Source organism: Chionomys nivalis, chromosome 2 (assembly GCF_950005125.1).
Source record: "Chionomys nivalis chromosome 2, mChiNiv1.1, whole genome shotgun sequence".
Classification (NCBI taxonomy): Eukaryota; Metazoa; Chordata; class Mammalia; order Rodentia; family Cricetidae; genus Chionomys; species Chionomys nivalis.
This window is the reverse complement of record NC_080087.1, coordinates 77,232,910-77,246,652: the sequence shown is the minus strand read 5'-3', so window position 1 is coordinate 77,246,652 and position 13,743 is coordinate 77,232,910. Positions and strand designations below refer to the sequence as shown.

Genomic DNA, 13,743 nt, shown 5'->3' with positions numbered 1-13,743 from the left:
AGGTAGCCAGTAAGAACCAGCCCTGCAGGACAGTCCCATACAGAGCTATCCCCCATTCCACAAGCCTCCACTGTCTAGAAGGCTGTTGCTCTGATTTTACATGGGGTGGATTCAAGCCAGGAGGAGTGATTTGAATAGAGGAGCCAGGGGCTGGGGCTAAACTGAGGGGCACACCTGGGCAGCCCCACTGCAGGCTACAGCCTTCTCAGCCCTCAGGATCCGCTTCACAGCGCCCAGCTTCATGGCTTCCACCTGGGCATCCGTCAGGGGCTTTAGCACGTCACTCAGACGAAAGATCTTCTTGCGCCCACCAGCGCCTGCCAGCCTACATGAGGGCAGGGACAAGAACAGTGTCTTGGCATGCTTTCTGCAGACCAGTCTGTCTGGTGCCCCCAGCTCTGAATTCCCTGAGTGGACCTCAGCACACCAGGAAGACAGTGTGAGGAAGAAATTGTTACTGTTTCTGCCAAGTAGGCTGTCTCCCTGTGAGAACAGGAGGGGCCGGAAGGGGTTCAGAAGAGAAGAGTAAGCACAAAGACCCTGGGTGGGTGGGGGATGATGGAATGGGGAGGGAGCGAGGTTGCAAAGGAGCAGGGAACACTCACTGTGGGTGGAGTGGAGACTGGAGAATGAGGAAGAAAGGATGGTGACCAGGAGTCCTTGTTGCACATTAGGAACCATAGTAACTTCCTCACTGTCACCATGACTTGTGGCCCTGAGAGTTCTCTAACCTAGTGACTCCATGACAAAGGCACCGCATTCTCCCAAGGTGAGACAGAATAAGGAGGCATGGCTGCAGAAACCTACCAGAGTTTGGTGGTTCCTGCACAGACTGTGAAGCAGAGGGAGAACCTGGTCCAGCCCTGTCTGCCTTACACTCACACCTGCAAACAGGGCACACTCATGGGAGGGGCCCATGTTCCAACTAGAAGAGGACTCACCGTGGCTGTGTGACAGGGATGATAGGTTCCGGCCTCCTCTTGGCCTGGGGTACCTCCTCCTCCAAAGGGGACATGGTGTTCAGAGAGCCCACCACAGAGATGGCCTGGCCCTGCACTGACAGACGACGTTTGATCAGAACGCTCTCGGGCTTCACCACCTTCTCCTCCTTGGGCTCCTCCTTGCACTGTTTTGTCTGCTCCACACCTGCACGGAGGCAACCATAGCACCCTTAGCTCCATCATCTGTGCCCTGGGCTGTGCTGCGCATGCACTGAACCCACCATGTGCAGCCCACCTAGCACCAAGACCCAAGGATCGAGCCAGAGGCTTCATTCCTGGAGGCACAGCCAATGTCAGTCATTGAGATACATCACAAGCAAACTCTTAGGTTTATGTACGTGTGGCATATGCATATGTATGCATGTGTGCCTTGTGTGTTAGTGTGCTAGATTGTGTACACATGTGGAAGTGAGAGGTCTCTGTTGTTTTTGAGACAGGCTTTCTCTGTGTAACAGTTCTGGCTATCCTAGAACTCACAGCGATCCACCTGCCTCTGTCTTCCAAGTGCTGGGATTAAATGTATGTGTACCACCACCCAGCTCTACTTTTATTAAGATAGGGTATCACTGTGCAGCCTTAGCTGGCCTGGCCTCACTCTGTAGACCAGGCTGGCCTCAAACTCAAGACATCTGCCTGCCTTCACCTCCTGAGTGCCGAGGTTAGAAGTATGTGTGACCCTGACCGGCTTTTTTTAAAAAATTATATTTTATTTATGCATTGTGCATATGATATGTATGTATGTACGGAGGTCAGAGTACAATCCTGTGGAGTTGGTTCTCTCAATGAGTCCCAAGGATTAAACTCAGGTCATCAGGTTTGGCAGCTGGCACCTTTGCCAGCTGAATCATCTATCTAACCAGCCACACATTACTTTTTGAGACAGGGTCGCCCACAGAACACAGAGCTGGATTCAGCAAGACTCCTTGGCCAGAAAGATCCCCAGGATCCGCCTGTGTCTGCCCTCATCCAGTGCTGGTTACACGTACACACTACCTCGGCTTTTCTGGGGATGTTAGAAATCAGAACACGAGTCCTCATGCTTGCATAAGCAAGCATGTACCCACTGAGCCATCTCCCCAGCTTTTATTTCTATTTATTTATTTACTTATTTATTTTACTTATTTATTTATTACGTGTACAATATTCTGTCTGTGTGTATGCCTGCAGGCCAGAAGAGGGCACCAGATCTCATTACAGATGGTTGTGAGCCACCATGTGGTTGTTGGGAATTGAACTCAGGACCGTTGGAAGAGCAGGCAATGCTCTTAACCTCTGGGCCATCTCTCCAGCCTCCTCTCCCCAGCTTCTTTTTCTAAAATGTTTATTACATCTCATTTATTTGTATGGGGATGTATATGCATATACGAGGCTGCATGTATGGTGTGGAATTCTCTCCTTCCATCATGTAGGTTCTGGGGATCAAACTCAAGTTCTGGGCTTGACAACAGACACTTTTACCCCTGAGCTGCCGTACCAGCCCATTAGGGTTTTGTGAGTCAGGGTCTCATGTACCCCAGGATGTCCTCAAACTCGCTATGCATCCAAGGATGACCTCTGATCTTCCAGCTTCTACTTCCTGGGATGACAGGTCTGTGCCACTTGGGCATCCTCATGATAAACAGTCTTTAACAGCCGAGGCCATGTGACTCCCCGCCCCTTGGAGCACACTGCTCAGGAAAATCTGAGCGCACCAAAGACGCATAAGCCCCTGTTGACAGCAGCCATGCTCATGAAAGGTCTGAAACAAGGGCTGGTGCAATGGCGCAGAGGATAAAGGGGAGTTGAGTCCAGCCTTTCAGACCCACATGAGATGGAAAGAGAGAACATGCTTTGTGAAGTTCACAGCCGATGGGCACTGGAGCTGTGCTTGTGGTATTGCTCATGACTTGTACTTCAGAGAACAAGCTGGTGCCGAGTGTGCCCACACCTGTGATTCCAGCACTCAGGAGACCAGGTAGGAAAACTGGTGCAAGTTAGAGGCCAGCATGGGTTCCACAAGACCCAGTCCTAAAGAAGACAAAAGCCCGGACTGGGGAAATAGCTCAGGGGTGAAAAGCACTTGCTGCTCTTGCAAAGGACCTACGTTTTTCTCCCAACACTGCCATCTCCAAGAGATGTGACACTCTCTTCTGGTCTCTGAGGGTACACATCAAATAAAAGCACACTGATGAAATAAGGGAAAGACTCCAAGGCTCAGGCTCAGTAACTTGACACTGTCAGTCTGGCTCAGTCTGGACCTCAGTGTCAAGTCTGTCGGATTTCAAAGCCCAGAGCCTCAAGACACTGAGCACTCTGCCTAATGATGGACCCATGATCAGAGGTGACATGTGAGATGGCACAGGACCATCCCCACAGCTTCTCCAGCAGAGTCCAGTGCCACAGCCCGGCTGGGTCAGCACAAGACTCACCAGGACCCAGTCCTGCAGCTGTCATCTGTGTGGCCATGAGCCTAGCAAGGTGCTTGATCTGGGCTTCGGTGCCTGCTGACTCCACTGGGGTGTAGATGGCTTGGAAGGAGGCAGGCATGGTCTCAGGCAGGTACACCATGCTGATGAGAACCTGTGGGATGCCCAGGAAGGGGACACTTAGCCAGCTCAACCTAGGGGAGCATGTGAGAAGCAGCAGGAACTGAGGCTGGGCTGGGCCTGCCCTCCTTATCTCAGCTTTCAGAGGAGCTAATGATCCGCTAGGCAGTTCATTTGGGAGAGTACCCCATCCCAAAGAACAGAGTGATGGGGAGTGTGATAATGAGGATAAATGGCCTCTGGAAGGAGGAAGGGTGAGAGAAGGGGCCCAGCCAAGGGTAGGAGGGACTACCTACCCTGATGCTACCAGGAGGTGGTTAGCAGAGCATGGATAGGGAAAGGACTGGGATCCGGACTCCCATCCCTAGGACGGCCTCACCCTCCTCACCAGATTGGCTACATTGTCAGGCGTCAGCAGAGGCTGCAAGAACTCAGCAGTAATGTCCGTGTCTGACTGGCCTGAGATCTGGGCTGAGGCCTTCGAAGTCCCTGATGGGCCAGGCTCCAAGTCTTTGTCTTCATCATCTTCTCCCAAGTTGGGCTCTGAGAAGGAAACAAGAGGCTGGCTCTCTAGACTGCAGCAGGACCTGTGCTCAGGGAGCCGAGTAGCCCTGCCTCTAGAAAACCACTGCAAGGAGACAGAGCAGGCAAGGACCTAAGCCTCAGTTTGCCATGGCCAAGAAAGTGTCATAGGGCCCCAGGCACCCACTTCTTCCTGGGTTTCAGGTCTCATTTGTTTAGCAAAAATCCAAAAACCTCTAGTTGATCACATTACTCTCTAAGATGATGGTATCATTAATATATTCCATACTGAGGATGGAATGCAGGACCCTACAGTCACTAGGGCAGGTGGCCCCAGTGGGAGACAATATTGCTGTTACTGTTCCTATCACTGACATCATTCTCCTTCACCTTTTTTTCTTTTTTTTGAGACAGGGTTTCTCTGTGTAGCCCTAGCTGTCCTGAAACTTGCTCTGTAGACCAGGCTCGGCTTGATCTCACAGAGATCTACCTGCCTTTGCCTCCAAGTGTTGGGATTATGCACCACCACCACCCGGCCTCTCCTTCATCTTTTAAAAGAGTTGTTAATTTAGTTTATGTGTGTGGCTATTTGCCTGCATGTATGTATATCTATGCACCATGCGTGTGCATGTGAGGTAAGAAGAGGGTGACAGGTCCCCTAGAACTGGACTAACAGATGGTTTATGGGCTGCCATGTCAGTACTGGGAATTGAATCCAGGTCCTCTGAAAGGGCGGATAGCACTCTTAAGACCTGAGCTGTCTCTCCAGCTCCACCCAGTCCCCCTTTCTGAGACACTGTCTTATGCAGCTCAGGCTGGCCTAAATTTACTATGTAGTTCAGACCAGGTCGGAACTCATGACCCTCCTGCTTCCGACCTCCACGTGCTGGATCAGAGATCTACCATGCCTTGCTAGAAGATTGTCATTCCACAGTAGGGGACAATTTAATGGATACGGACACAACATCAGCTTAGCGAGCAAGTGAGAAACTGGCCCCACACCCGTCATCCCAGCAGTCCAGACATGGTGGCAGAAAGACCAAGGTCATCTTCTCCTAGACTAAAAGTCTCTACTTAGAAACACAAGCTCACACTTATTAAATGTTCTATATGCTACAGTTTTCTACTTGGCTATGCTTACATCATCATGTTATGGAATGTCCTGTGTATCAATGCAACTTTAACAGTGCAACAAAGCCACCTCAGACAAGCCCAGGCCTTATGCTAACCCAGCTCACCCAGTTTCATTTTCTTCAGCGTAGAGTCAGCATCATCCCGGGGCCGTTTGCGGGAGTCCTTGCTGCTGGGCATATTGCGGGCGATCTCTGCCTGGGGGGTGCCCAGGTCCACCAGCAGGGTGGTGATCTGGGCCTGGAACTCCAAGGAGGCAGGGTGCTTGAGCACACTCAGCAAGTGCAGCTTGAGGTTTTTACGCACACTGCTCACCTGGGACTTGGCCAGTGTTGGGGGCAGGTTGGCTGTAAGGACAGAGGTGGAAGCTCGATGCTGGGGAGAGATCACTGTGTGGTCTGCCAGGCTCAATTCTCAGCCCCAAATAGGGACTCTTGCTGCCATTCCCTGGGAAGTTCCTAGGCTTGCAGAAGGACTGGTAGCCTCCCCCTTTCAAGCTGGGACTGAAAGCCCAAGAGACCTCTACAATATTAGTCCTTTAAGGTGAGAAAACCTAAGTCATTTCTCTGTAGCACTCGAGCCTCAGGTCCCCGTCTCCAATCTGCAGTCCAGTGCTCCCCTGGAGAGAGCTGTGACTGCCACCTTCTCTACAAGCTGCTGACTGAGCGGCTGCCACAGCTCAGGCCAGTCGTCCTGCCACTAGCCAGAGTCTCAGTCACCTTGGTGAGCAAACTGCCCCTGCTCCACAGAGAAAGAAGACTCTAACTCGGCCTGCACGGTATCTACCATTGGTTCCTTGGCCAGTGCCACTCTCATTCCCTTTTGAGGGAACCACCCTGTCTCCATCCTCTGTCCAAGTGTGCAGGAGACTGGAGCCAATGAGAACACTGCGTTTCCCTGGCCACTGTGATTGGCTCAGGGGCAGGCTAACAGTCTCTGCTCAGCCAATCATAGACAATGAGTATCAGCCCTGACTTTTGTTGGAATGATGGGGAAAGAGTTGTGCTCTCTCTCTGTTGCTAAGTGGCCAGAATAGGAGCCTAGATCTCTGGGGCCATCTTTACTGCTTCAACAAACATCCAGAAAACTAAGTCAACACAAGAGCTCAGAGATGGACAGACTAGATACTTGGCCAGCATCCACTCATGTTTCAACTCCAGACTTCTAGAGTTTTATTCAGGCACAAACATGGGAAAATGTGACCAGCAGCCTTCTCTGAGGGATCAGGGGGGAGGCTGGAGTGTCAGAAAGGATCCTGTGGCCCAGCATCCCGAGCCACGTTTGAAGCAGTTTTTATCCCACGCCAAAGCTTTCTATCTAACATGGTGAGCCGCAGTGCCATCAGCATGCAGGAGAGCATGTAGAGCTCAACAGCCTCTCAGGAACCCACAACCTGGCCAGGATAGCATGGGGAGGGGGACTCTCAACCTACCATGCAGAGTCTCATATGCCTGGATCACTTCGGACATGAACATGGGTCTTTGGCGGGCGATGTTGGCAAGGGAGCCCAGGGCTGTGGTCAGGTTGATGGAAGAGATGGCAGGGTGCACCATGAACTTCAACAGTTGCTCCAAGGCCGCCTTGCCTTCTTCCCACAGGATATCTAAAGGGGAAGAAGAAGGATCAGTCGGTGGTGCCCCAGTGTCCTCCAAAGCCAACACTTCACATTTTGTGCGAACACACTGAGTTCATATTACAGGAAGACAAGAAAAGCAAATTCCATGCAGATCTGCAGAACAGACTGGAACAGCTCCGTGGGCCACTATATAGCAATTTTTTTTTTTTTTGGTTTTGTTTTTTTTGTTTAAGACAGGGTCTTGTTATGTAGCCTGGGCTGGCCGCAAACTCATGATTCTCCTGCCTCTACCTCTCAAGTGTTAGGATTTTCAGGCATGTCATGCCCAGTGTATGCAGGGCTGGGGAAAGTTCTGGGCTCTATGCCAGGCAAGCACTCTATCAATTCATCTGCAGCTCAGGCCTGTAATCTCACCAAACTTGGAAGTTCAGCTAAAAGGATCAGAAGTTCAAGGTGACCTTCAGCTACACGAGGCTAACCTGAGATGCAAGAGGCCCTGTCTGGAACAAAATAAGAAAAGGGGCAGGAGGGAAGAAGGTTGTTGGAGGCTGTGGACCCCCAGACCCTGAATTTCTTGTTATGTTTGCAGCTGCTCTAAGTAAAACAGTTTGTTTTCCTGTGTTTGTAGCTGCTCTGAGCATGAGACCTGATGGCAGGGGAGTGGTTTCTGGTGGGTTTGATTGGGGCAAGGCTATCAGTTAAGGATCCCTATATAAGCTGCCCTGGAACACAATAAATGGGGCATTCTTGTTTCAAGGATGACCCGTGTCCCCGCCTGTCTGTGTGTTTTTAAACCTCCAGCCTAGTTCCCGCTTGTATACCGTCCCATAGTGCAGACGCTACAGAAGGTGACTGTGAGAAGGGCCAGTGAGTGCATACAGGGCACTAGGGCGGCAACACTCACTGTACTGGATGTAGGGGTGATCTCGGGGGATTCGGTCCAGACTGATGTCATGTTCTTGGCGTCGGGGTACCTCTGAGTCAGCCATGCGCGGTGACAGGGTGACAATGAGGCCCTCCACAAACTTGATGGCATGTGTACGGATGCCGTCATTGTCAGAATCCAACAGCAGGATGATCTCTCCAGCCATGGAGGATACCATGTCCCAGCAGGCCTCCTGGAGATCGTTGATGACCCGAGACTTCACCATCCACTGCCGAGGGGCCAGGAGGAATAGAAGAGACAAAGAGAGCCAAGACAACACATCAACTACCAGCAGGCTCTGCCCCACCTGCAGACTAAATGACTGAGAACATTCACTTGGTTAAACCAACAGCTATGCTCAGTGCTGGGCAGTACTAGGATGGGGGCGACCAAGACACAGCTAACTCAATGATGAAGTATCAGATCTCGAAATACAGAAGTAGTAACGGGGGGGGGGGGGCAGGGCTGAAAAGATGGCTCAGCAGTTAAGAGTACTGGCTGCTCTTCCAGAGGACCCAGGTAGGATTCCCATACCCACACAGAAGCTCTAAACTGCAACTACAGTTCCAGAGTACCTGATGCTCTTTTCTGACCTCCACAGGCACTGTACACACCCTGCATTGACATACATGAAGCCAAAACACCCACATGCCCCCCTCCAAAAAGCAGCAGTGACTGACCAGCTTCATTTTGCTAACAATGAATGGCCTAACCAATGAACTCACTTCTGTGTCGTCAAACAACAGTTGAGAACCCAGGTTATTCCCCCACCCTTTAAGATTATGTTTATGTGTATGGTGTTTTGTCTGCAGGTATCTGTGCACCACATGTATGTAGTATGCAAGGAGATCAGAAGAGGGCATCAGAGAGCCTGAAATTGGAGTCAGAAACGGTTATGAGATACCATGTGGGTGGTGGGAAGTGAACCTGGATCCTTTGGAAGAGCAAGTATTCTCAACAGCTTGGCCATCTCTGCAAACTCATGATCCTTTTTTAAAAATTGTTATTATTTTTGTAGTCCAAGGTGGCCTAGAACTTTCTGCCTCAGCCTCACATGCTGGGCTAACAGGTGAGCAACCCATACCTGGCTGTGCTAATTCTTTAGTCTGTGTCCCTCACTGAGCTAGCACTGTGAAGGCCGCACCTAGAGTCCTGGTCCTCGCTGTCCCTGCACCACCTGGCAGAACAGAAGGCTTCAAAGTGGAGATTCTCAGGGAATGTTTTTGAATGCTAAATGAGTGGTCTCAGAAGACAACATTCGATGCCTTGTTATCTGTTCTCACAACAGCAGAAACCTTGCTCATGACAAGCTTGAGTTTGCCAGGACTGGCAGTACCCAGCAACGGGAGGAGCCATAGACGGGGAGAGGGAAATTCAAGGTTTCCTGGCAACTCAGTCTTGAGCTCAACACCCAGAACCAAACCAAATCACATGGGTGATGTGGCCATCCTTCATTGGGAAGGCCCAGCTGACCCTCACCTGCAAGGCCACCTTGTAGAGCTGGGTCATGGTGAGGATGGCTTTCTTTACCACGTTCACGTTTTCATCCCGCAGGAGCATGTTGAGGTTGGCAATCAGTTTTAGCAGCAGTTCAATGTCCCGCTTGCTGCGGAGAGAAGAGAAGGGACCAGGTCATGCTGGCCTTGGGGTAGGGAAGAGAGACTCAGGCCCATAAATCAAGCAATTGAGGTAGAAGTGTGAGAATCTTTGTTGTCAGCACATTCAGTAGTGGAGGAGGATGCTGACACCTCTGCTGTAGGCTGCCGTGGGCCCTGTACCATAGCTGGTCCTGCAGCCTTCACTCCTTCAACTCTGCAGGGCCCCGCTGTCTATGTAAGTGACAGCTAACAACTGTTTGAAGTTTGACCATAGCATCATCTTTTTCTCTTGGCATGCACCTACCTACACTACACAGGTGAGGATGACCTTGAGCTCCAGATCCTCCTGCCTCCACGTGCTAGGATTTATATGTGCCACCACACAGATTTATAAAATGCAGGGGCTGGAACCCAAGGCCTTATACATTCTAGACAAGCACTCTAACTGAGCTACATCCTCAGCCCTGTTCCTTCATCCTATTTGAAGAACACCTACTGCACAGGTGGTGAAAACAGGCACAGAAACCATCAAGTTTGTAATGAAAGGACTTAGTAAAAACACCTAGTTTTGTTTACTCAAGCCTGAAGGCTCCATAGTGACCCTTTGGTAGGACTAAGAACTGGCAGGGTCAGTTTGGTTGCCATAGAGAATGAAAGGCCTCCAGTAACGTCTGGTCAGGGAACAACGAAATTTGAGAAGGCCACCCCCCCCCCCCAGAACTCAGCAAATTAATGTAATTTTTCACAACGTAAGTTCCATTCTGATTGATTCTAAGCAACATTTGCACCATTCAAAAAGATATGAAACATCAAAGAAACAAATAAAAAAAGACCAAAAAAATAGGCTGGAGAGATGGCTCAGTGTTTAGGGCACTGGCTGCAGGCCTGGGCTACAGGAGACTTGACTCTCCCATGCCAGAAGGCTGGGGGGTGCAGCTTTACCCCATGCTGTGTTCCTCAGCACACTGGGATAATCTGCTACACACACCACTTTTTTGTGAACTCCGAAAATTTAGTACAGCTGTGTGTGTTGGCAAATGCTACAGTTTCAGCACTGGGGAGGCTGAGACAGAGCAGGACTGCCCCAAGTTCATGGCCACAGTGAGAACCTGTCTCCAGCAAACAAATGAACACACAGAAAACTACCGCTGATTTTCCCAGTGAAGGGGGAGTGTGATAATGTAAGGCACTGGGTTCAGAGACACAGGGTAACAAAATGGAAGTCTGCTAAGTTCCGCCAAATGAGCCTGGGAAACCCACCTGACCCTCCAAGTCAATTTTTTCAGTTAAACAGATCAAGAATGAGGCCTTGCAGCCTCATGCTGAAGGTTGAACATGTAGGTCAAAACTCAATAGTTCCTGGCAGGCTAGGAGGGTAACAAAAAGAGCTATTTTATCTCCTCCCCCTTACAGAGCCAAGAATGAGTAAAGACAGGAAAAGCTAAGTCCCCTTCTAAGTCTCAGAGAGGGTGACTGGCCCCATCTAAGGCTCAGAATGAGATTAAAGGAGATGTTGAGCCACTGTTAGATGTCCTTGCTTGTTCAGCACCTCCCTTGTCCCCTTGTCTCCCTGTTAGAACCAACCCTGTCTGAGGCCACTGAGAGAGGCTTTGCTGTGAAGTTGACATTTTTTCAGGTGAGTTACCCAGGTGATGTGGAGCACCACAAAGAACAGTGACAGTGAAGACAAAAGTGCCAATGGGCAGGAGCCAAAGGGAACGCTCAGAAAGGATTTTCTGAGGAACCCTGGAGAAGAAGGAATGACCACCTAGGGTCACAGGCCAAGCAGAAGCAGACCAGCTATGAAAGACACTGGTGTTTTATGTCAGGCGAATGCTCAGACGGCCAGTAGTAGCCTAAGGTAGGCACAGTAAGACACATGTCCTGTCAGCAGGTCACCTGGCTATGTGCAGAAGTAAGCAAACAGGTGAAGGGTATGGTTCCCCTCTGGCAGAGGTTTCAGAACTAGACTGTGAGAACAGGGATTGGGGGCAAACCTCCTATTCCAGAAACAGGCAGACAGACAGGAGGACCAAAAATTCAGGGTTATCCTCTGTTACGAAGTGAGCTCCAGGCTAGCCTAAGCCTCATCAGGACCTTGTCTAGAGCAAACAAGAACGACAGAGTTAAATGCACTAAGCACCACTGATGATTGTTTTAAAATAGTACGGGGGTGGGAGATGAGCTGGAGACGGCTGAGCAGTTAAGAGTGCAGACTGCTCTCAAAGAGAACCCGAGTTCACTTCCCAGTACTGTGTCACCTCAGCCAGGTTCGAGAGAAGACAAAGTCACCCGCTGCCTATATTCTGAAAGGAGGACTGCCACTTTGACTAACAGAGCAACCGTGAAGTGTTGGCTGAAGTGCATGGACTGTGACATCCAGGACTGCAATCCCATTAGGTATGTGTTGGGGGAGGGACTCTGAGGAACACACACCAGGACACCCAGGCAATCCCAAAGAGGCCCCATACCATGCCTCCTCGATGAAGCCAATGACAAACTTGCGCACTTCAATGGACTTGTCTGCTTGGAAAGCGATGATCTCCTGCAATGTCAGAGGGAAGATGGATCAGGCCACACTAAGGAGCATTACCTCACCTTTATCCCGCCCCCCCAGGCTGATCACTCACATCCAGAAAGTTGTCAAGCAGGGTGGGGTCTTTGTTGATGATCAGCTCCTGGACCTAGGAGGAACAGACATAAAACCAGGCTCCAAAGCCAAACATGATGACTCTTGCTCATAATCCCAGTACTTGGAAGGCTGAGACAGGATTGTCATGCTATCAAGACAGCCTGGAGTACGGGCTCTATCTTTAAAAACTAAAACTAGGGCTGGAGAGATGGTTCAGAGGTTAAAAGCACTGGCTGCTCTTCCATAGGTCCTGAGTTCAATTACCAACAACCGCATGATGGCTCATGACCATCTATAATGAGATCTATAATGAGATCTGGTGTCCTCTTCTGTCATGCAGGCATACATACAGGCAGAACACTGTATACATAATAAAAACTAAAAATAAGGGCCAGCAAGATGGCTTAGTGGGTAAGGTGCTAGTCACCCATGCCTGAAGATTTAAATAGTATCTCTAGGAGCTGTTTGGTAGAGAGAGCCAACTCCAGTAAGTTGTCCTCTGACATCATATGCTTGGTTAGGCACACCTGAAATAAAGAACATGAAAATAAGGGCTGGGAGATGCTCAATGGGTAAAGCACTCCCTCAGCAAGCATGCACAGAGTTTGGATCTCCCAAGCACCACAGCTGCAGCCCCAGCACTTCAGAGGCAGAGACAAGCTCCCAGGCAGCTGACTAGCTAGACTCTCTGGGTTCTACTGAGAGACCCTGCCTTAATAAAGTGGAGAGTGACTGACGAATACACATCAACTTTAGGTTTCTACATGTATGCACACATGCATGCATATCATACCACACTAACAAGCACCTACATCCATGTGAACAAGCACACATGCACACCAAAGATACAGGGAAAATAAAAAAATTCTTAATTTAAATATAGGGCTAGAGAGATAGCTCAGGAGTGAAGAGCACTGGCTGCTCTTCCAGAGGACTAGGTTTGTTTTTTGCTTTTTTTTTTTTTTTTAATTTTACTTATTTTTACTTTAAGAACATTAGTGTTTTGAAAGCATGGATGTCTGTGTGAGGATGTCGAATTCCCTGGAACTGGAATTACAGACAGTTGTGAGTTGTTAGGTGAGTTCTGGGAATTGAACCCAGGTCCTTTGGAAGAACAGTTGGTGCTCTTAACCTCAGAGTCATCTCTCCAGTCCCAAGGGTTAGGTTTGATTGCCAGCACCCTGTCACAACCATCTGACTCCAGTGCCAAGGTGATTTAATGCCCTATTCCGGCCTTTGTCAGCACTGCATGCTCATGGTGCATATACACACATGTAGGCAAAACACAGAAAATTAACAAAGAAATAAATGTCAAATAAAAAAATAAACCCAGGGGCTGGAGAGATGGCTCAGTGGTTAAGAGCATTGCCTGCTCTTCCAAAGGTCCTGAGTTCAATTCCCAGCAACCACATGGTGGCTCACCATGTCTGGTGCCCTCTTCTGGCCTGCAGGCATACACACAGACAGAACATTGTAGATGTAATAAATAAATAAATAAATAAGCCCATATTCACACAGACAAGAATAGGAAGGAAGCAGCACTGGTGGTTCTGGCACCCCTGACCCCGAGCCTCAAATGGTATGCTGTATCAGACCCTCATAGATCAAGGTTCTCACAGGCTACTGGGAAGCTTCCCTGCACCATAGAGGGGAGGCAGATCCTGGTCAGCAGTGAGGACACTATATCTAAGAGTACTAAACAAAAGAGAGTTGAGCCTCGTGGCATAGGCCTATGATCCAAGCTTCTTGAGGAGACAGGAAGATTATAAATTCAACACCTGCCTAGGCTGCAGAGTGAACTCATTATAGTTTAAACATCTCAGAACACTTCTC

At 49.7% G+C, this 13,743-nt stretch overlaps 1 protein-coding gene across 2 annotated transcripts in view; it reads right to left on the bottom strand.

Moving 5' to 3' along the window:
* Positions 1 to 13,743, bottom strand: part of Sympk (symplekin scaffold protein) — a 31,831-nt gene that overhangs the window by 10,994 nt on the left and 7,094 nt on the right. For both annotated transcript variants that reach the window (XM_057757850.1, XM_057757844.1), the window contains exons 4-13: positions 11,909 to 11,962; positions 11,750 to 11,823; positions 9,160 to 9,286; positions 7,660 to 7,909; positions 6,612 to 6,782; positions 5,287 to 5,526; positions 3,915 to 4,069; positions 3,410 to 3,560; positions 942 to 1,146; positions 175 to 325 (exon numbers count right to left, since the gene is read on the bottom strand). In XM_057757850.1, coding sequence (XP_057613833.1) covers positions 175 to 325; positions 942 to 1,146; positions 3,410 to 3,560; positions 3,915 to 4,069; positions 5,287 to 5,526; positions 6,612 to 6,782; positions 7,660 to 7,909; positions 9,160 to 9,286; positions 11,750 to 11,823; positions 11,909 to 11,962 — 1,578 coding nt within the window. The remainder of the gene's footprint in view (positions 1 to 174; positions 326 to 941; positions 1,147 to 3,409; positions 3,561 to 3,914; positions 4,070 to 5,286; positions 5,527 to 6,611; positions 6,783 to 7,659; positions 7,910 to 9,159; positions 9,287 to 11,749; positions 11,824 to 11,908; positions 11,963 to 13,743) is intronic.